Source organism: Poecilia reticulata, unplaced genomic scaffold, assembly GCF_904066995.2.
Source record: "Poecilia reticulata unplaced genomic scaffold, P_reticulata-male-v2 Scaffold_32, whole genome shotgun sequence".
NCBI lineage: Eukaryota > Metazoa > Chordata > Actinopteri > Cyprinodontiformes > Poeciliidae > Poecilia > Poecilia reticulata.
In genome coordinates, this window is record NW_027675130.1 from 23,194 (window position 1) to 46,692 (window position 23,499).

The 23,499-nt window shown below is 38.2% G+C and overlaps 1 protein-coding gene and 1 long non-coding RNA gene across 3 annotated transcripts; one reads left to right on the top strand and one right to left on the bottom strand.

Moving 5' to 3' along the window:
• The first annotated feature begins 456 nt into the window (after positions 1-456).
• LOC145550305 (ATP-dependent DNA helicase Pif1-like) lies at positions 457-6,438 on the top strand. 2 transcript variants are annotated; one of them, XM_081604333.1, is made up of 5 exons: positions 457-4,212; positions 4,285-4,417; positions 4,495-4,569; positions 4,661-4,757; positions 4,912-6,438. In XM_081604333.1, the coding sequence occupies exon 1, from the start codon at positions 469-471 to the stop codon at positions 2,521-2,523; it is 2,055 nt and encodes a 684-aa protein (XP_081460459.1). In that variant the 5' UTR covers positions 457-468; the 3' UTR covers positions 2,524-4,212; positions 4,285-4,417; positions 4,495-4,569; positions 4,661-4,757; positions 4,912-6,438. The 2 variants fall into 2 exon arrangements, with proteins under 2 accessions (XP_081460459.1, XP_081460458.1); XM_081604332.1 differs by having other exon boundaries at positions 4,661-6,438.
• Positions 6,439-19,191: 12,753 nt separating this feature from the next.
• LOC145550301 (uncharacterized) lies at positions 19,192-20,245 on the bottom strand. Its single transcript, XR_014086206.1, has 3 exons — positions 20,097-20,245; positions 19,482-19,518; positions 19,192-19,302 (listed from the first exon to the last, which is right to left on the bottom strand). It is a non-coding gene; the product is annotated as an uncharacterized LOC145550301 (long non-coding RNA).
• Between the last annotated feature and the right edge of the window lie 3,254 nt (positions 20,246-23,499).

Here is a 23,499-nt window from a genome sequence, read left to right on the forward strand (position 1 = left end):
TGACGCTAGAAGAGTATGAATCTTGTCTTCAGACCATGAACAAAAAGACTGCCATCTACTTGAAGCGTGATCCCAAAGATTGCTGGATAAATGCTTACAATCCACATCTGCTTAAAGCTTGGGACAGTAACATTGATGTGTCTTTCATACTAAATGCCTACTCATGTATACAGTATCTAACAAAATACATCACAAAGAAAGAAAGTGGACTGTCAGAGTACCTGAAAACAGTGATTGACAATTCAAACATGGACCGAGTCAATGAGTGTGATGAAATGAAAGCGATCATGCAAGCGTACTCTAAAAAGCGAGAAATTAGTGCTCAGGAGTGTGTTGCTCGAGCCTGTGGATTAAAGATGAAAAACTGTTCCCGCAGTGTTGTGTTCATACCACAGACGATAATCCTGTAAAGATGAGTCGACCAATGTCTTTCTTGGAGGATATCCCATCGATTCCTGCAATATATGGATGACCAGTTTGACGGATAAGTACAAAGCAAGGCCTGAAATACCCGAATATGAGGAAATGTGTTTGGCTGATTTCGCTGCTACCTGCAGGTTTGTAAGTTCAGAGAAGGCAAGCACTAATGGTGTTTTACCACTTTTAAATCAGCTGGGATTTGTAACAAGGCGAAAAAATGACAAGCCCTCCGTCATCCGCTACTATCATTGTTCTAAAGAGAAGGAACCGGAGCAGTTTTATGCCAGATTACTGAGACTGTACCTTCCTCATCGGTCAGAGTTTGAAATTCGAAGCGTCAGTCTTCCTACCTACGAGTCCTTTTACTCCTCTGGCTGTGTCCGCCTACCAGGTTCAGACCTCCTTGAAACCGTCAAAAGTGTTGTCAAGAGAAACAGAGACAAATATGAGAAAAACAGTGAGGAGATTGAGAGTGCCCTTGAAGAGTTTGAGGAAAGCAGAGACCATGTGATTGATGAGTGGTGTAATCTTGCTCCTGAGTCTGAAGTTGTGAGGTTGCAGTGTGACGACGACCTTCAGCCGGCAGAGCCTGAAAACGAACAGGAAAATGTACCAGACTTTTGTCCTCAGTCTTCTGCCGTCAATGAAATGCGAGCCATCAGAGAACCTCCCGCTATGGATCCGAATTTGCTGAGACAAATGTATCAGAACCTGAACCAGAAGCAGGCCTGTATTTTCTATGCCATCAGAGACTTCTGCCTTAAACTTGTGTGCGGTCTGAAACCAGAGCCATTTTTTCTGTATGTAAATGGTGGGGCAGGTACTGGAAAGTCGCATCTGATTCGATGCATTTACTCAGAGGCACGCAAAATACTCAGCAGGCTGCCACGCTTCTCAGAGGATGCTGATATTTCTGCTCCAACTGTTCTGCTCACTTCTTTCACTGGAACGGCAGCTTTCAACATCGGTGGAACAACACTGCACTCTTTGTTTAAACTTCCAAGGTCGTTAAAACCTCCAATTCAAGGTCTTGGCAATCAGTTGGATGAAATCAGGTCAGAACTATTCAACGTTCAAATCTTGATCATTGATGAGATCTCAATGGTTTCTAAGCCCCTCTTTGCTTATGTGGATGCACGGCTCAAACAAATCAAAGGAAGTCATAAACCATTTGGAGATGTATCTGTATTGGTGCTCGGCGATTACGCTCAGCTGAAACCAATTCGCCAATCTACACCTCTTTGTGTACACGACCCAGCGGATATTGACTTGTGGCAGGAACATTTTCAAATGACCTCTCTAACTGAGATTATGAGGCAAAAAGATGATATTGCGTTTGCAGAGATGCTGAACAGAATTCGGGTGAAAGGAAAAACTGATGAATTGTCTCAGGCTGACAGAGATTTGTTATCACAAGCCATCACAGAACCAAGTCTTTGCCCTGCTGACGTTTTGCACATTTTTGCAACCAATAAGTTGGTGGATGAACACAATTTGGCAACTCTGAACTTGTTACATTCCAACATCATCACCATCGACGCAGATGACTTCCAAAAGGATCCACGAACAGGCAGAATGGCACGCAAAGAAAGACCATGCAAGGGAGGTAGAAATGATTTAGCAGACACTTTGAAAGTTGCCGTTGGAGCTCATGTCATGCTTACCAGAAATATCGATGTTCAAAATGGACTAGTTAATGGTGCATTTGGTGTCCTAACAGCTGTTGTAACTTCTGACACTGATGAACACAGCATCAGTAAGCTGGGCCTGACAATGGATAATCAAACAAGTGGGACCAGAAACCAAAGTGGACCTTCAGAGACTGCCAATCTTGTTTACATCGAGAGAGCGGAGGAGAATCTGAAGCTAAATGGAGTGGTACGTAGACAGTTTCCTGTGAAACTGGCTTTTGCTTGTACTATTCACAAAACCCAAGGCCTAACAACAAATGCAGCTGTGGTGTCTTTGAAGAAAATCTTTGAACCAGGTATGGCATACGTAGCTCTCAGCAGGGTAACGTCTCTCAGTGGACTCTACCTACTGGATTTCGACAAAAAAAAATATTTGCCAATCCTCAAGTCACTGCAGCTCTTCAGACCATGAGACAAGCCAGCGTAGATGACATGATGCCTCTTCTTCAGGTGAAAGAAACTTTAAACAGGCCAGAACACTGGTAATTGTTTCGCATAACACCGAGGGACTCCCATCTCACATCTGTGACATAAGAAAACATCACGAACTGTGTCTGGCAGATGTGCTGTGTCTGACTGAAACTCACCTAAAAGGATCTTTTGTTTACGACAATCTGCATCTGGATGGCTACAATATGTTCAAACGAAACAGACATGTGTCATACTCAAATTTTCCCCAAATGGCTTCCAAAAGTGGAGGTGGTGTGGCGGTTTATGTGAGAAACCATATTAAGGTTAATGAAAGAAAATATTTGCAAAATGTGACTGATCTTGAATTTGTGGCTTTGAAGGTTGAGTCTCCATTCAGGGCAGTGATTGCAGCTGTGTACCGACCTCCCGACTACAGCCTGAGACCGTTCCTGGAAAATCTGGTAAGCCTTCTGGATGCACTGGAGATGTTGGACTGTCACCCTGTCATTGTATGTGGAGATTTCAACGAGAATCAGGTACGCAGTTCACCAGGGCAAATTCTGGAGCTGTTTCAGTCTCGGGGATATGTTCAGTTGATCACTTCTGCTACCACAGAGAAAAACACATTGCTTGATCTAATTTCATTTCTCAGCCACAGAAATCTTTACATTCAGGTGTGATGAGAACATACTACAGTTACCATGATCCTGTGTTCTGTGTCCTGTCCACAACCGAATCATCAGAGGTCTGTGAGTAAAAGCATGCCAAAGGTAAACTTTTTTTAAAATGACTGTATTTCCTCTTAAAATGTCTTACACAACAGCGTTCCTAATTATATTTCTTCAAATCATTACATTATTCAGCCAATAAGAGTTATGCCATTTTTTTAAATATTAGGAATCCAAACAGTTTGTTTTAAGAATATTGCAATTTTTTCTGTGATAAACTTTGTGGTAGAAACTATTAAAGTTATATATATGAGGCTTTTGTCACAAAATCTAACCATTTGATTAAACCTAAATAAGTCTGCTCATTTAGATTTGAGACTTTAAATTAAAGGTCAATTTAATATAATATAAATATATATATATAGTATGTAATATAGGATATGATTAATGTAAAATTCAAATTCATAAAAACTTTAAAGAAGTTGTGGCTTGTGCATTTATATTGATAAGTGCACAAACCACAACTCTTTCAGCAGTTCTAAACAAGCTGCTACAGTAGATCACAAAAAAAATTAACCAGGAGGTCTGTGTGTAACACAGGCTTCCTCATGAACCAATAACATATGCCAGCTGATGCCCCCTTGGGATGAAAAATGGGAGTTTAGGAAGGGTTCAGGCATAGTGGGTGGGTAGGTGGGTGGGGGGCTTTGACTAGGAACATTTTAGTCTCAACATCAGTTAACACCACCTGAAAAACGACTGCAAGCTTCAACATCTCCTCCAGTTCACACTCGACCAAAACAGAAGATCCTACTGCATCCTAACATGACAGTCGTTATTGAAGGCACAGGGTGAAATGCATCCTTTCAGCTCACAACTGAGCAGTGGTGACCACTGAGGGAAAAAAAGAACTTCCTTACACAGAAACATGTTCTCCAGCTTGAGCACTCAGAGACATGTCCTCTTGCTGCATCAGTCAAGGGATATCCTACTGCTGCGGCTGAAGTGGAGCTATTTGATTTGTAAGTGTGAATGTTCACTTCTTTTCTCTGAGAATGCTATTGTTACTCATGATAAATCTCTTTGCATTACAGATTAAAGTGTCTTAAGTTGTAGCTCGGCCATCCACTCCAATCAAGCTGAGACTCTCACAGCTAAACATGAAGTTAACATCTGTTCATGAAACTTCACTTACAAGACATTGTGTCTCCTGCAGCAAGGTTGAAGGTAACTACCTATCATGTGTCATAGGACGTTTACCGTTTATAGGTCATTACAACACATGTTTTCTCTTGGTTTCTCAGGAGGACTTTCCCATGCATGTCTGGTATCCCCAAGGCATCCCTTTCACCAGCAGAGATGAGGTGCAGCCGACTCTGGTGAGAACTCAATATTGCTTCTGTTCAACTAACTGAGAAATAACTACAATCTTTGTCCAGCTGACTGTCGTATTTATTTTTTCATCTTTAGTGGCCGTAATGTTAGCGTGTTACGACAGCAAAACGCGTTGTGACAGATGACATGATACAACAGTCAGCATTCCAGGACACCTGTGACGAGGACTGAGGCTTCCATTTATTGATTTATTTTGAATATTACAGTATAAAATCATGCACAGGAACAAGAAATCCAAAAGACAGATATTTTTGGACCACAGTTATCTTAACATGTTTGAAAAGAAGTAGGAAGAAGTAAGAAACTGTCTCACTTTTTTCCTGAAGATCTGCACCCATCTCTCCAATGATGTTGCAAACACTGAGCAGGTTAAAGGAAGCTGCAGCGGCAATCAGAAAGGCCCCATCGAGTGTGAACATTTATATCTTCACAGTGACTGATTTTTATTATTATTTTAACTTGCATCACCAGAATCATCTTCACAACAACCATGTAAATGTGAACTATACACAGTTTTGACAAATTTGTAATTAAGCTCATTTCATTCTGCTAAAATCTCTGTAGACCATGTTTACGTACAAATGTGTTTTTTTAATCAGGTTTCCACATGTTGGGTTAAAGTGTCAACTAGTGAAAGTTTAAATATGTAAGATATCAAATCTCAAGTGTTTTAGTTTAGCAGGATTATTTTCATCATACTAAAAGTGGGAATAAGACGGGACTCCTAGTGTGTAAACTTGTGACTTTATGCAATGAGTAATGCTTTGTCACCTGTTGATATTAATGAACATGGTGACAATAAAAAGGAAAGAAAAAACTAAATCTTTACGAGAAACCAAAAAAAAGTAAATTATGCTATTGTAATATTTTTAAAGTCACATATTACACAACTGTGAATCCTGTATTTATGTGCGGGGAGGGGTATCAGCTGGTAAAATGTTATGGCAAAGGATTGCCACACTTATGCTATTTGAGCAACTAATATAGACATCAGGGAAAAGAAAAGAGAAAAGCATTGTCAATTAATTTTAATCATTAGCAAAATTAGAATAAGGGTGTTGAACTAGTATAGTTTAGCAATAGGATAAACTACACTCAGATACTACATTTTAAACTGAATTTGTTTCTTGGGGTGGGGTTTGGTCACATTCTTTTCAGTAGAGGCTTTGTATTCTTGACATTCCATTCTTTAAGCTTAAGAATGAAAATACAATACATTTCTAAATATAATTGACCATGTCCTCATAGGTTTTTCTGTATCTGTGTAACTTGTACACCTCCAGTTTCACAATGTATTGCTACTACTGTGTTATGCTTTAGTGAGTTTTTTCTTTACTGAAGTATAAAGCATGAATCATTTTTGATCATTTTCATAATCAAAAATAATTCCGTTCTTTTTTTTTTTGCACAGAAAGCTGTTTATTGTGCATGATTTGAGAAGACCTACTTCTCATATCATGTCTTCTAAAAAGCCCAGTCAGTCGTGGCAGATGGCTGCTTGTATCGAGCCTGGATCTGTCAGAGGTTTCTTCCTGTTGAAGGGAGTTTTTCCTCTCCACTGTTGCTCGGTACAAGGGATTGCAAAAAAGTCAATGATACACAGCAAATGTGTTTCACTTTTATGTCCCATTGAGGAGGAATAAATGGTAAATATCATTAAGGCAATGCAATCTTCTGGGTTTCTTTAGAAACTGTTTACTTTGAATAATTCAGAATATTGTACTGCTTGATAGTCTGAATCAAATGAAATGTTTGTATGACTTGACTGAAATAAAAAAGTTCTATGACATTTTACAAAATGTGTGACATTGTGTATTGACAGTATGTAAAGAAAATAAATAGAACTGAGTACATTCTTAGTTTGCCTTTTGATACGCGCAGCATTATTACACTTAGTGCAGTTTTCCAGGTTTATATTCAATTTATTTATTTTGCATTTAAAGTGAGTGTGGTTATGGTCATTTTTTGACCTCAAGTCCCAAATTTTCCAATCCATTTACAAATTAAAAATCTTTTGGTTTACAAAACTCATTTGGCTATTTTACAAAAATTAAATCCATGTAAGGTTTTCCATCACAAACATTAATAAATGTACATCATATATTAATGATGTACATTAATAAATGTACATCATCATTGCATCGTTGCATGCAACAAAAAATGTTTGTTGCATGCAAATCTGCAAAAAACATTTTGTGCAGTGATATTTATAGCTGGTGAGGCTCCAACTTACTTATAATCAGATTTACAAATCTAGACCCTGCATGTTATTGTTTACATAAGGAAATTATGCGCATGCGTACAATGCTGGAGGGCATTAAGCTGCTATGACATCCATAGCAGCGCCGCCTCCGCAGAATAATTCTGTTATAATTCCGTCAAACAAACTTAGACATGTAGATATTATTAAATTCGTGCAAAGGGAGAAACCGTTAAAGTACAACTCAAAACCACGTCTTTCTCGCTCTCTGTATCAGCACAGCTAATGTGTGGCTAGCTCCCTGGTACTGTCTCTTACTCTGCAGTTGAGCTACAATATCTGGGCTCATGAGTGCCCCCAGCGATAAGGCACGAGAACTGCCTGCCTCAATTAAGAATCTGCATGCTGTTTGCTATCTTCAATAATTTGCCGTTAAAGATCGCTCCTCAGCAAACAAAACACGTTACACACACAGTTGGTGACAATAAAAACACAGTACATTAAATACATAGAATAAATTATGGAAAATCAGTTCATACATTAAATGTTTTTAACCATGTTATTTGCGACGTACAGACAGACGGAGCATCGCTCTCATAGAATAACAACCAGTGCAGTTAGCGAGAAGTTGTGCAATCCCAGGTGCTGCATCACTGGCTTTGCTTGTTCAAATTAAATGATAAAGAGATACTTTATAATACAAATCACAGGGTGAACATATCTTTATAAATGGTTTCATTCTTATCTTTCAATGAAAATGTCTGTTACCTGGTTCCTGTTACCTGCTTCCTATATATACACATATATATATATATATATATATATATATATATATATATATATATATATATATGTGATATATATATATATATCACATACACTTCAATTTCGTAACTATTTTTTAAACTCTTCTGCAAGATTTAATCAAGTTCAGTAAATCATGTATCAAACTGTTCTGCTTCTGCTGTTCGTTTATGCTTTTTTGTTTTGCTGTCTCACTTCAAATATTTCTGGCTTTGTAATAATTACTGGTTCTCGTATTTTATTGTTTTTCCTGTCTTTCTATATGTTTCACTGTTTCAACTTTTTCTGGTTTTAAAGTATTTTCCACTACTGCTATATTTATACTTTTTGATTTGTTCCACTTTCCAATTATTTCCATTTCTTCTGCTTTCCTTCACTTCTTGTGCTTTTCTCTACTTTTTCTTGCATTTTTGCAGCAGACATTCTGCAAATATGCATTCTCACGGCTGTTTCGCTAGGAACAGCTATTTTTCTAGTTATTATTATTCTGGCTTCCGTACGTTTTTCGTGGTTTAACTACTTTCACTATCTTTCACTAATTGTACTAATTTATATATCAAAACGTTCAGCTCCTTCAGGAGAATGGTGCTATGACTTTGGTAACCTTCACTATTGCACTTTTGAAATAATTGCACTTTTGTGCAAATCTTTTGCCCCATTATTTCCTATGGTGGAACTCTCTAACTGATTTCAGTTACTTGAGTGTACACTCTAGTAACTGCCGTCTTTGAACTTTTTCTGCTGTTTGACAAACAAAATTATGCTGTTCATACATATTTCACTGTAGAGAAATATTTTAAGCATTAGAATGTAGCCACTAGTGTCTGCTTTATGGAATTATTACCATCATTGCAACAGGTTTTACTGTTTTCTGTTAAACTCCTCTGGAGTACAATCTTGTCACACTTTCTCCTATTCTTTCAATGTATTTTTTTTCGTGTGCTCTGTTTTTATCTGTGTCTATGCATTCAGCTTGTCTACTTTTCTGTTTGCCTTCTGGTTTTACTATCTTTTAAGATCTTCTACAATCTTTAATCAATTTTATAAATTCATATATCAAACATTTCTACTTCTTCTGACCTTTTTGCTTTTGGTTTTCCTCTGTTTTACTCCTTCAAATATTTCTGGTTTACTGTTTCCACTAATTTTTTATACTTATTACTGTTTCACTATTCAATTGTTTCAACTATTCCTGGGATTGCACTAATTTCCTGTTGTTTCAATTATGCTCTTTCTTAAACTCTGTTTCACTTTTTGACTTTTTCAAATAATTCAGGTTGCACACAAACTCCTGCTTCTTCTGCTGAATTCTGCTATAATTTATATATTATATAATTTATACAGTATAATTCACTATTAATTCACTATTATATTATTAATATAGTATATTCACTATTCAACTGATTCAACTATTTCTATTTCTTCCGCTTTCTTCTGCTTTCTTCTGCTTTCCTTCACTTCTTGTGCTTTTCTCTACTTTTTCTTGCATTTCTGCAGCAGACATTCTGCAAATATGCATTCTCACGGCTGTTTCGCTAGGAACAGCTATTTTTCTAGTTATCAGTGAGAATGCATTCAATGCATTCTCACTTATAGTGTTTCTGTTTTTCTTTATCTTTATTATTATTATTCTGTCTTCCGTACGTTTTTTGTCGCTTAACTACTCTCACTACGTTTCACTAATTGTACTAATTTATATATTAAAACGTTCAGCTCCTTCAGGAGAATGGTGCTATGACTTTTTGTAAACTTCACTATTGCACTTTTTTATATATATATATATATATATATATATATATATATATATATATATATATATATATATATATATATATATATATAGACATTCATTAATCGCTGAATAAGTAAAAGTTGAACGTATGAACACAGAGCATGCTCATTGCTCATTGATTGATTTCGTCTCCTGTCATGGTGGCAAACATCGCAGTGGGAGGGAGGGTGAGAACAGTCACGGTGCTCATTCTGCTTAGTTACTTGTTGCGCCGTTGGACAGTGTTCATAGTTGAACGTTATTTACCGTTAATTGCAATGTTTCAGTTGTGGTTTCTGACATATGCAATATGGGCAACCGCCCAGGGCGTTATTTTTCTAGGAATAGCAGGAGACCTCTGCGGATTGTAGCACAGCGATGAAAGCAAAACAGAATGAAGTGAGTTTTAATTGATACTGGTTAAATATATTTCAGCTCTAAGTATTTAATATCTAGGTGTTTTTTATGGGAATGTGGATCTTTCAGATCAATCTGAAAACCAATTTTGATAGGTAAACTTAATGTTATTGTGTCATTTAGCGCAGGGCACTGGTCTTGGTCTTGGGTTCGGTGGTCTTGACTACAACTCTGCTACATGGCTCCTTGGTTGCATGTCCTCCACCCCGCCCGCACCGTCTTTACATCCCCTTTCAGTTAGATTTCTTTCTAAATAAATGTGACTAATGAAGTTCATGCTATGTTAGGACAGGAGACAAAATGTTTCCATCCCTGAAATTATGACTCACAGAATCACATATCTAAGTTTAAACTGTTACAGAGAATAAACAAAATAAAAACATGTTTAATCTGTGGTAGTGTTCATTAAAATGGCACATTTCTGATGTATTAAAATTAAATACGATCGGTACACTTAATGATATTAGCGATTAGGTAATGCATTCTGCGAGTACTTTTACTTTTAATACTTAAGTATTTTTAAAAGCCAGGACTTTTTTACTTTTACTTAAGTAAAATGTTAATGTGGTACTTTGACTTTTACTTAAGTACATTTTTGACTGTGTATTTGTACTTTTACTTAAGTAAATTTTTGAGTACTTTCTCCACCACTGTCGGGAGGTCGGTACACAGCTGCAATCACTCCCCTGAATGGAGACTCAACCTTCAAAGCCACAAATTCAAGATCAGTCACATTTTGCAAATATTTTCTTTCATTAACCTTAATATGGTTTCTCACATAAACCGCCACACCACCTCCACTTTTGGAAGCCATTTGGGGAAAATTTGAGTATGACACATGTCTGTTTCGTTTGAACATATTGTAGCCATCCAGATGCAGATTGTCGTAAACAAAAGATCCTTTTAGGTGAGTTTCAGTCAGACACAGCACATCTGCCAGACACAGTTCGTGATGTTTTCTTATGTCACAGATGTGAGATGGGAGTCCCTCGGTGTTATGCGAAACAATTACCAGTGTTTCTGGCCTGTTTAAAGTTTCTTTCACCTGAAGAAGAGGCATCATGTCATCTACGCTGGCTTGTCTCATGGTCTGAAGAGCTGCAGTGACTTGAGGATTGGCAAATATTTTTTTTTCGTCGAAATCCAGTAGGTAGAGTCCACTGAGAGACGTTACCCTGCTGAGAGCTACGTATGCCATACCTGGTTCAAAGATTTTCTTCAAAGACACCACAGCTGCATTTGTTGTTAGGCCTTGGGTTTTGTGAATAGTACAAGCAAAAGCCAGTTTCACAGGAAACTGTCTACGTACCACTCCATTTAGCTTCAGATTCTCCTCCGCTCTCTCGATGTAAACAAGATTGGCAGTCTCTGAAGGTCCACTTTGGTTTCTGGTCCCACTTGTTTGATTATCCATTGTCAGGCCCAGCTTACTGATGCTGTGTTCATCAGTGTCAGAAGTTACAACAGCTGTTAGGACACCAAATGCACCATTAACTAGTCCATTTTGAACATCGATATTTCTGGTAAGCATGACCTGAGCTCCAACGGCAACTTTCAAAGTGTCTGCTAAATCATTTCTACCTCCCTTGCATGGTCTTTCTTTGCGTGCCATTCTGCCTGTTCATGGATCCTTTTGGAAGTCATCTGCGTCGATGGTGATGATGTTGGAATGTAACAAGTTCAGAGTTGCCAAATTGTGTTCATCCACCAACTTATTGGTTGCAAAAATGTGCAAAACGTCAGCAGGGCAAAGACTTGGTTCTGTGATGGCTTGTGATAACAAATCTCTGTCAGCCTGAGACAATTCATCAGTTTTTCCTTTCACCCGAATTCTGTTCAGCATCTCTGCAAACGCAATATCATCTTTTTGCCTCATAATCTCAGTTAGAGAGGTCATTTGAAAATGTTCCTGCCACAAGTCAATATCCGCTGGGTCGTGTACACAAAGAGGTGTAGATTGGCGAATTGGTTTCAGCTGAGCGTAATCGCCGAGCACCAATACAGATACATCTCCAAATGGTTTATGACTTCCTTTGATTTGTTTGAGCCGTGCATCCACATAAGCAAAGAGGGGCTTAGAAACCATTGAGATCTCATCAATGATCAAGATTTGAACTTTGAATAGTTCTGACCTGATTTCATCCAACTGATTGCCAAGACCTTGAATTGGAGGTTTTAACGACCTTGGAAGTTTAAACAAAGAGTGCAGTGTTGTTCCACCGATGTTGAAAGCTGCCGTTCCAGTGAAAGAAGTGAGCAGAACAGTTGGAGCAGAAATATCAGCATCCTCTGAGAAGCGTGGCAGCCTGCTGAGTATTTTGCGTGCCTCTGAGTAAATGCATCGAATCAGATGCGACTTTCCAGTACCTGCCCCACCATTTACATACAGAAAAAATGGCTCTGGTTTCAGACCGCACACAAGTTTAAGGCAGAAGTCTCTGATGGCATAGAAAATACAGGCCTGCTTCTGGTTCAGGTTCTGATACATTTGTCTCAGCAAATTCGGATCCATAGCGGGAGGTTCTCTGATGGCTCGCATTTCATTGACGGCAGAAGACTGAGGACAAAAGTCTGGTACATTTTCCTGTTCGTTTTCAGGCTCTGCCGGCTGAAGGTCGTCGTCACACTGCAACCTCACAACTTCAGATTCAGGAGCAAGATTACACCACTCATCAATCACATGGTCTCTGCTTTCCTCAAACTCTTCAAGGGCACTCTCAATCTCCTCACTGTTTTTCTCATATTTGTCTCTGTTTCTCTTGACAACACTTTTGACGGTTTCAAGGAGGTCTGAACCTAGTAGGCGGACACAGCCAGAGGAGTAAAAGGACTCGTAGGTAGGAAGACTGACGCTTCGAATTTCAAACTCTGACCGATGAGGAAGGTACAGTCTCAGTAATCTGGCATAAAACTGCTCCGGTTCCTTCTCTTTAGAACAATGATAGTAGCGGATGACGGAGGGCTTGTCATTTTTTCGCCTTGTTACAAATCCCAGCTGATTTAAAAGTGGTAAAACACCATTAGTGCTTGCCTTCTCTGAACTTACAAACCTGCAGGTAGCAGCAAAATCAGCCAAACACATTTCCTCATATTCGGGTATTTCAGGCCTTGCTTTGTACTTATCCGTCAAACTGGTCATCCATATATTGCAGGAATCCGATGGGATATCCTCCAAGAAAGACATTGGTCGACTCATCTTTACAGGATTATCGTCTGGGTATGAACACAACACTGCGGGAACAGTTTTTCATCTTTAATCCACAGGCTCGAGCAACACACTCCTGAGCACTAATTTCTCGCTTTTTAGAGTACGCTTGCATGATCGCTTTCATTTCATCACACTCATTGACTCGGTCCATGTTTGAATTGTCAATCACTGTTTTCAGGTACTCTGACAGTCCACTTTCTTTCTTTGTGATGTATTTTGTTAGATACTGTATACATGAGTAGGCATTTAGTATGAAAGACACATCAATGTTACTGTCCCAAGCTTTAAGCAGATGTGGATTGTAAGCATTTATCCAGCAATCTTTGGGATCACGCTTCAAGTAGATGGCAGTCTTTTTGTTCATGGTCTGAAGACAAGATTCATACTCTTCTAGCGTCAAGTGACACCGAGAAAGGATCTGCTCTAAACTCATGGAAGCGACTTCAGGTTCGTTCAGGAGTTGCATCAAAGGTCTGAGTTTGGCTTTGGCAGTTTCAGTGTCATTGTTCTCACCTGGTCTGGAGATCACTGTGTTTCTGCAGGGGGCTTTGGAAAACCAAATCGACAACCAGAGTTCACACTCTTGAAACAAGATCTGGTGTGATTCTTACTGTGTCTCTGAACTTCAGAAACTTTCCGATACAGTTCTGGTTCTCTGTCTGGATCAGGAAGCTGTGCCGAGATGTATTTATCAACAAAATTACACACAGTTTGATCGTCTGACTCATCCAGCTGTGGAGCTCCTTCAACCCATAGCATCGCATGGATGTGTGGACTTCCTCTGTGCTGAAACTCAACTCTGTAAAATAGTCAATCACTCTTCCCAAAGGCTGAGCATCTGACAGCAACAAATCTCTGAAAGTGCCTCAACTCGCTTATCAAATAAACGCATGCAGGTGACAGGATTGGATCGCAGAATCTCAGACTTGGCGGTCCAGTCAAGAGCGTCGACATCAATTTCCTCACCTTGTTGCCTCTTTATGGCTTGAATGATTTCAGGCCATCTGAACTCTGCAGCTGAAACGTGACAAAAAACAGGGGTGCCAATTTGACGAATTATACTGAACAAGTCTTTTGTTGCTCTGTTCCAGTATGCTGGAGTACCTCTTAGAGGTTGCATGAATCTCATGGCGTCTTTATTTCTCACCAGTTTCTCAACCTCTCGTTTGTCCTGCAACATACCTGAGGTTATTCTGCGACCATCTCTGGTTCTGGTCTTTCCTTTTCGTAGCTGAATCGTCATGCTGTTGTTAGCCAAGTGTATCTCTGTCACAAACTGTGCAAAAAACAAGTATGTTGGGTCTCTGGCAAAGCGATTATCAACATGAAATAGCCGTGACTTGAAATATCCACTTGGTGTCACTTTAATGAGTCTCCTTGTGTCCAAAGTGTTCTCTGATGTTGGAAATTGTACCGGGAAGCTCATGGATTCCAAATTTGGGGTCTTAAAAAAGCTGACGGGTGAATGTACTTTCAGAGAAACAAAGTATCTCTTCTGATATGTCAGGAGGCTGAAGGCATGATTCTATAGCGAATCCTCCATTTGGCCAATCACCTTCTTCTCCATCATTCATCTGTGGCTGGAGTTGTTCACAATCACTGTCCTGATCATTTTCAGCCTCACATAAAGCATTTTTCTCATACTCATCAATTTCCATGAGATCTGCTTCATCATAGTCATCCTCATCCATACTTACATCACTATTGTCATCGTCATCATCATCATCATCATCAGGAAGTGTAGGGTCACAAAGCTCAGCTTCATGTCTAATATTTATGTCCCGATACTCTGGATGAATCTGCTTAAGTTTTAATAATGCAGAGATTAGTTTAGACCAGGTTACTGTTTGAAAAAGCTGATGACCTCTGTAGGACAAACGTCGCTTCAATTTTACTCTCATCACTTGTGACTCGCTCCGAAGCCTGGGCAAGGCATTGACTGTCTCTTGGAGCTCTGATGGTACACACACAAAATTGCCCCTTATTAATCTTTGTCTGCCTTTTGGAAGCGGAATTATTTTTGCAAACGGTATGCACTTAGCAATTAGATGTCTTTCCAGAATATTCAAATCTGACAGCTCACTGGGAATTACTGCCAAGTCAAGTTTGTTAGCTACTGCTAGCGGTGGCATGGATCCTTTCTTTAGATGTCTGTGGCACGTGTGACAAATCCACTCTTGACTTCTCTCATGAGGAACTGTACACTGTCCATCCATGCAGCCTTCATCACAAACATGAATGTACTTGCCTGTCAAACACTGTTTAACCACATCTGGTTTCTTTATATAATTCGACCTTTTACAGAGTTCAACTTGGTTGGGAAACGAGGACTTGTGACAGACAGTGCACACATAAGTGGGGCCAGCTTTTATATTTGATCTGAAAACTGAAATGGCTTCATTAATCAGTCTGTTCTCTGGTGTATTAGTTTGTGCAACACGTGTTTCAAGATTCTCCGTTTCTCTCTGAGGGAATCTTTTCATCTGTCTGTATTTTCTTTTTACATTCAGTGCACATCTGTTCTTTTGCAGCATCCTGAATGAACTGTCTTTATTGTATTTGTCTCTCATTAGGGATTTCATCAGTTCTTTGTGTCTGAGCCTGAATTCTCTGTTTTTTGCATAAAGCTCAGTCATATAAGTCCTCTGTCTCTGTCTAAATGTTGGATTATTTCTGTATAAATTTCTAATGTAGCTTTTCTGTCGTTCCTGAAATCTAGGATTATTTCTGTATAAATTTCTGATGTAGCTTTTCTATCGTTCCTGAAATCTAGGATTATTTCTGTATAAATTTCTGATGTATCTTTTCTGTCGTTCCTGAAATCTAGGATTATTTCTGTATAAATTTCTGATGTAGCTTTTCTGTCGTTCCTGAAATCTAGGATTATTTCTGTATAAATTTCTGATATAGCTTTTCTGTCGTTCCTGAAATCTAGGATTATTTCTGTATAAATTACTCGCATAGTATTTTTGTCTCTGTTTAAATTTTTCATTCTCTTTGTATGCTGTTCTGATGCGTGATCTCTGTTTCTCTTTAAACTCATAACTCTGTCTATACAGATTTTTCATGTACAGGTTTTTCTTCTGCTTCCTTTCAGGGTTGTTTTGAAAATTCCTGTGAGAATAAGATATTTTCTTTGCTCTGAAGGACTCGCTTAATGCATAGTTTTCTCTTTCCTTCCTTTTTTGATTCTCTTTTCTTTGTTTCGGTATCTCTGCCTTAAGTAGTCTCATCTTCATCTTTTTTCTTTTCGCTTTAGGGTACTTTGACAGTTTCAAAGACATTTCCAAAAGAACACTTGTTGCATTTTTTGTTTCACTGGAAATGGGGAGTACTATATTTTCTTGTGTGACAGACGACATAAAACTAACTGCATTAGATACACCTTCAATTACATCATCAGAAGGACCACTTGCAACAGGACACATGACTTCAACATTGATGTTTGACTCAAGAGCAGGAATGTTTTGTGTCAGGGAAGCAGACTCAACCTCTTGCTGAACAGCAGTTGGTGTCTCGGATTCATTTAACAGTGGAGAGGTGCCAACTGTGTCTGAAGCGTCTCTCTGGTAAAATGAGAGGGGCTGGAGTTCAAATGCACAAGATGATGGAACATTAAGCATTGTGTACACTGATTTTAATCTGTGAATCATGTCACTAAGACGGGAAAATTTCAGCATCACTGCTGTGCCAAAGTCTAAAAGATTGCATGTCATTGGCATTCCATTTTTGTTCCTTGTGTGTGGGTCAAAGTATCCATACTCTCCAAATCTGCTTCTAAAAACCCCAATGGCCAAGCCTGACATGATCAGCAGCCCATATTGTACATCTGATGACAATTGTCTCAATGCTTTTTCCAGGCTTGGAAACTCTGTCCACCTCCAAATGTTCCACATACGGGTACTGGAGTCATGGCGATCTGATATGTTGACCTGCGTGCCAGTACCTCATTTGGTAGTTCATCAGTTGCCAAATGGATGCTACGAGGAAATCTTTCTCTAGCCTGTCTGTACACGGCATCACCTTTATCCAGAATGAGGTCAAGATCTGGTCTGGTAATTGTTTCATTCTCATGGAAAAAAGCCAGAAAAACCAAACTGTTTGCCATACACTGACTGTTCCTGTATTTTCCATATTTTAACGAATCTTGACTCCGTGAGGCACACACATTTATCACTGATGGCTGAAGTTCTACATTAACTCGAGACTGCTGAGCTGAACCACGTCCCCTTTTCACCATGTCAGCATAAGACATTTGTGATGCACTTTTTGTATCTCTTGCATTATGCTGAAATACTGGTTTGGCAGTGTTTCCATTAGATAGTGTCACAGAGGATAAACTGTTTTCACTTATATTGTTTACCTGCTGTCGTTCAAAAGACTCTCCAACTGACTTGTTCTCCGAGTCAGTACCTGTCACTTTATCGCTCTGAGGCTGTTTCTCCTTCTGCCATCTGAGCTTCTGAGCCTGGGAACGCTGATTCTTTCTGGGCATTGTTGTTTAGACTTCTGGACAGGTCAGGCAGGAAACAGCAACTCCAATGGTCGTTGTTGATCTTTTTATCTCAAGATAAGCAGATACAACACAAAACTACACCAATGCACTTACAATCAATGTATTAGTGTTGAATAGCTAGTCAGTACAAACCTGTGAACAAACCTGAAGTTCAGTCCAACGTCAGTAGCAGCAAGCAGGAACACGAATTAGGCAGCTCAGATAAAACTGAGCTTTACTTCAGTCCAATTGGAATTTTGTTCAATAAAGATTTAGCTCAGAAGATTAATTTCAGTTTTTAAATGTATACAGATCAAGTATTTAGTTGATCTGTTTCAGAAATTATTTAAAATAGAAAATTATAATCCAATTTTGAATAGAAGTGTTTTTAAACTTCAGGTCCAAATCAGATTACTCAAAAAGACGTCTTAGAAATATCAAAGTTTTACGTTTTTTCTTTTTACTGTTTTTGACTTTATGCCAATAGTGCTCTAAATATATTTTGTCAGACAAGACCAGAGCTTTACTTAAGTCCAATTAGAATTGGAGCAATGTAGTTCAGCAGAAAGCAAACTTTGCTTTCAATTTCAAAATTTATACAGATCAAGTTTTTAGTTGACCTGTTTTGAGTAATTATTTTCGGCCAATTTTTAAATGGAAGCTTTTCAAACTTAAGAGATTACTCAAAATGACGTCTTAGATGTGTGAAGCTTCCCAGTTATTTACTCTTACGGTGGAGAGAGGTAGACAGGAAAGACAGAGCAGTGAGAGGGGAGATTCTCTCAGATTCTCTCAATGATAGTCAGATGAGTTACTGATGAACTCGATAGAAGTAGGATTTCTCAAATATATAGCCACAAAATCAATGCCACAAAATACATGCCACAAAATCAATAGAAGAACTGTTCAGAGGTCACAGGACGTAAGATGTGAGTGGAAAACAGATCTAGTTACTGGTAAACTAGATTAAGAGAGACAGGCAAACATCAATTTGGCAGTAACTGATGGTTGAAGAAATAAAGGGAACTCTGGTTACTGGTAAACCAGGCTCCTGAATTCGGAAAAACTAGGCCACCTATTGGGATGCTGGTTTTTGAAGAAATTCGTAGGAGAGTTTAGGGATGGGATAGTAAAATGCACAGTAAATGGTTTTCCAGATATGTTGGAAGGAAGAGGAAAGGAAAAAACACAGTTGGAAAATTAAATGCTTCCGACAGTGGTTAGAAAAGAGGGTCCGTGGAACACCTGCGAGACAAAGAACAGCCAATAGACATCAAAATGAACATTCTCAACAGAGCAGCTTCTGGGTCAGATTTCATCTGAAAAGGTTCAAACTGTGAAGAGATTCATACCTACTACTATTGTGAACTAAGCTTTGTGGTGTGAATTGGGTTGTTGCTGTGTTTTCATGACCTTTATTGAAATAGTTCAATGAATGTAGATTATGATATTCTTACTGAAATAAGATGCATCCCAGCATACAACAGATAAAGAGCCAGTTGCTTTAGCAGAATTTAATGTTGACTTGACCTTCTTCATCACAGAGATTAAAGTGAGTGACAGAAAACCTCATCATGAGTCCACAAAACAACTCAGACGGTTGTTGCAGTACTGAGTCATGTTTCTTACAGGGTTTTGGACAACAGGGTCGTCATGTGAGCATAACCAACATATCCTGTTTGAATCTAATTTAAGCAAATGTTTGTGGACATGATTTTATTCAAATTGTGTGTGAGTCAAGTTGGATCAGCTGTGACAGCTCGGCTGATCCACGTTGAAACATCCGCTCACCAGGGAGAAAGGTGTTTGGGTCCACTTCTCTCTGTGAGGGAGAGTAGAAACAGTTTGTTATTAGCTGACCAGAAACCTTCAGGAGTCCAGAACACACATATCCGCTAAGGTTCTTTGTCCTCTGTACACAAGCTGCTTTGATCTAGACATTTCTGGACGTTTCAGCTAACTTTTTTAAATCAAATAAAGCCACATGCTGCTAGTACTCACCTCACTGAGCAGAATTTGGTGGAAATATCTAGGTTGTCTGAAAGGAGGGAAATAACAGTTAAATTTATATTGAATTTATTTAACAAGGCACATAGACAAACAGACTAACGTAAAAAGCAGCAGTCCTATGTTTGCATCACTCTGCTTCTGCTGTGAGCATCTGTCCCTAATAGGGCCATTTTAATAGTGCATTTGAAATTCTATTGCAATGAAGAGTTGGGAGTGACACTATTACCTTATTTATGTTTTCAGACAAGGTTCTGTCTAAGAGGATTTTTAAAAAGACATCGAGTCTGTTTTTTAGATGCTAAGATTGTAATGTATATGGATTTTAGACAGCTCATAAGATCACCACCTTGTTACACATTTGTTTAGTGCACAAAGATGGTAGCACAGTCCAGAAAAAATATTTCAACAAAATGAGGAAGTTTGCTAAAAAGCTTTAAATATTTTCAGTCCAATTTGTGAGATTTCTGCGTTCATAAATGTTGGTTCAGAATGAAACTGTCAAAAACATTCAGGTTTTCCACATTGTCACTGTCTAATCGTATATTTCCAAATTTATTGTTAAAACATTTGCGCTCGACAGGCTGCTGAACTTTGCAATGTACTTACCAGGCAAAGAACGCTGGTGAGCAGTTTTCTTTCATCTGTGAAAAGACACTGTGTGTTATCTCACAATTATTGACTTGATCAGAAAAATACACAACACGTTGTGTATATTTAGGTGAATTCCAACAGTTAACACGTTAGAATGGTTTTCAGTTAAGACATATAGTAGGCGTCAATGATAGCATATCAGGCTAACGGTCGGCACCCATCAGAAATAGGAGGGTTAGCGGTTTATAACTTCATTATGGTATGGCGATTCGTTAAGAAGCGATTATTAATATCTTTAAGAATGAAACCGTCTTTCATCTCTTACATTTTCTGATTATTGCAAGCCAGCTCTGCACGTCACAACCCAAGAACAAGCAACGTTTATCGAACAGCCTCTTAACGGCTGACAGTCCGTTTCAGTTGAACTGAAATGTCTAATCAACTCCGAGGTTACCGTAGCAATTTTATACATATTTAGCTGAATAGAAGCTGATCATGAAGACAAATACTAACATACATGGTTATAAATTAAGTCAATTGGAAATACCCTCTGCAATCTGAATGGACAGGTTTTCATACGAGTGATACCGTCAATTTTAGCATATGCTAATGATTGTTTGCTATCAGAAAAAACCTCCGTATAGCGGCTTTCAGCTTTATTAAGTTACATCCACACTTAAGAAGCAATTATGTAATAACTATTTGACAAGGAAACCGTCTCTCATTGTTTATAATTTTATTATCACGACAGACCCAAATAACACACCGCTTACCTGTTGGGGACAAACGAAGAAGTGAGAACGTAACGGCAAAGAACGTCACGTCATGTGTCAGAGGCATTCAGGAGGACTCGGATATTTTCACTTCGATTACGACTGTGGTTTTTACATGATTGTTAAATCAATTCAAGAAAGATTTGGCACCAATTTTAAGTCTCATGTACAATTCGGGTTTTGAAACAAACATTTTGAACTGCATTTATTTTTTATCAATTAGAATTAATTATACATTCAAAATTATATAGACTAATTATTAATTCCCTTCGTTACTTATGCCTTACTGTGACTTTTGTTGAAAGTTCAAAATGTATTGGCATAAATTGTTATTAAATAACACTGCTTCTTCATCACTGTCATAAAAAAATATTAAATAGAAAATATAAATTTACTGTGGGAGAGGCGCTCATCAAATGCTGGTGACGTTCATTGAACGCCACTTAAAGCCACTCAACTGCGCATGTCCATAAAGCCGTGGCAGGTTAACGTGTTCTTGTTTGTGCTATTGTTCTCGCCACAGACATAACAACTAACACACTAAGCAGGACTGTCGGCAAAAGCGGGCATTGGGAGAAATTATCCACCTCAGAGTCATGGTCACATCCATACTTATAGGTCTTTTTTTCTTCATCCCGCAAACCGGAGGTGCAAACCATTTAAGCAAAATTTAAATAATTAGATTCAAAATCAGATATACTCCTTATTTCCCTTCGTTACTCATGTTTTACTGTGGCTTTTGTTCAAAGTTCAAAATGTATTAGATTTAAGTCTTATTAAATAGCATTGCTTTTTCATCACTGTCATGAACAGCGCTCTGTTGATGAGTGTTGATGAGTCTCAGCGTTATGTGTTTAACAGTCACGATGACGTATCAGCCCATTTAATCAATCATAACACGCGTTTTTGTTACTGGAAACCATATTCAAACATCTGTCAAAGCTTTATAAGCAATTGTATTTTTTAAGTATGTTTTTATTACATAGTTCAGCATATTTAAATATGATTAGTGGCTATAACAATAGAATAGGAATAGAATATTCTGATATTGATGTATGAAGAGCAAATTACAAAGCACAGCCGTTCATAAATTAATAAATTATTTAGTAATAATGTAACCTGGTTGTAATTCTCTTTTATTATAATTACATAAAATGTCTTCTTTTGGTTATTTGTCTTGGTCCTTATCTTACTGAAACACCTCTGTCATTGTTTTAACCGTGTTATTTTAAGATCTGAAGCCCATCCCTTTAATTTCTTCTTCTGTGGTATTGTCTTTAAATTGTTTGCGCCCTTAGCCCATCCCCTTTTGACATGTTGTCCTGCGGGAAAGGTGTGTGCTTTTCATTTTTCCATCTAAATATATTCAGTTATTTATAGATCTATTAAGTTAATTTTGTTTTATACTTTTGTTTGGTGTAGGACTTGGAGCGGGCAGCCTATAACACGGTTGTTTTGTCTGTATTTTCGTCAGAAATAAACCGAGAATCATCCGCTTGAAAGAAACTGTGTCACGGTCCATTCACTCAAAAACCAGCACAATGCAGAAAAGGATCCGGTTACAATAGCAATACATATTTATGTAACTATACAAAGACAAGTAAATAATTATTAATAATGTCACAAATAAATAATGATTAATATATATATATATGAGCTTCAAGAGATAGTCTTGAAGAATGGCTATGAGAATTATAAGAATTGCAAATATGCACTCTTGAGAATACATATTTTCTGAATGACTGCTGCTGAAATGCAAAAAAAGTAGAAAGACACTTAGGTAGGAAGATTGACACTTCGATTCATATATTAACAATAATTATATTGTTTTGCCCTTGTATCTGCGTCTCTTCTCATCAACAGAAATGTTAATGGTTTTGTCATTTTCAATATGAACCTCTCGCTTGTTTGGGTTGTCATTATCTATTTGAGCAATACTCTCAGGTTTGGATTTCTCCGTAAAAAAAACGCTACACGTGTTTTTTATTTTTATTTTTATGGTCCGCTAAAGGCTTTCATCCTTCAAAACTATCCGGCATACAATTTTTGCCCAAAATGTTATTGTTTTCCGGCTAATTAAAATCAGCTGACGGATTTAAAGGGGCGTGTCCATTTACATGCCCTGTCATCAAATACGGTGTAGAAAGTCAATTTTCGGTCGGCTGACCGACAATGTTCGGTATGACTTGACACAGAGAAGACTCTTAACTTTGGATACTTTAAAATATTGGCTTTGTAACCTCACGTCAGGGTCGAAATTCACCTGAAACCCCCTCCCATGCTCTCTGAATAAATTTTTAGCAGCTCTGAATGAGGTGCTTCAAAGATCACACGAGCCAAGCTGATTACCCTCTCCGTTATCTTCCTGCTTCGTGCGTGGAAACTAAAAGCTAAATGGTGCGGAGGGGGATTTCTCCAACCTGACTGTGCAGAAAACCCACGTTTTGGGAACTGATAAAAGTGGTATTTTTTATTGTGATCTCTTACTTTATAGTAGAATTTATATAATTTTATTGCTTTGAGCGAGGAATCTTAAGTTTTGAGATGGTAGGAAAAATTTTGCTGCAATTTAGTCTCTGATTTGTGCGTGATTTCATCACAATGTGAGGAGTCATAGAAAGAGCTGTCAGTTCATTGTTATGTAT

Coding starts and splice junctions, on each gene's coding strand:
- LOC145550305 (XM_081604332.1), top strand. CDS start 469: ATGACCAGTTTGACGGATAAGTACAAAGCAAGGCCTGAAATACCCGAA.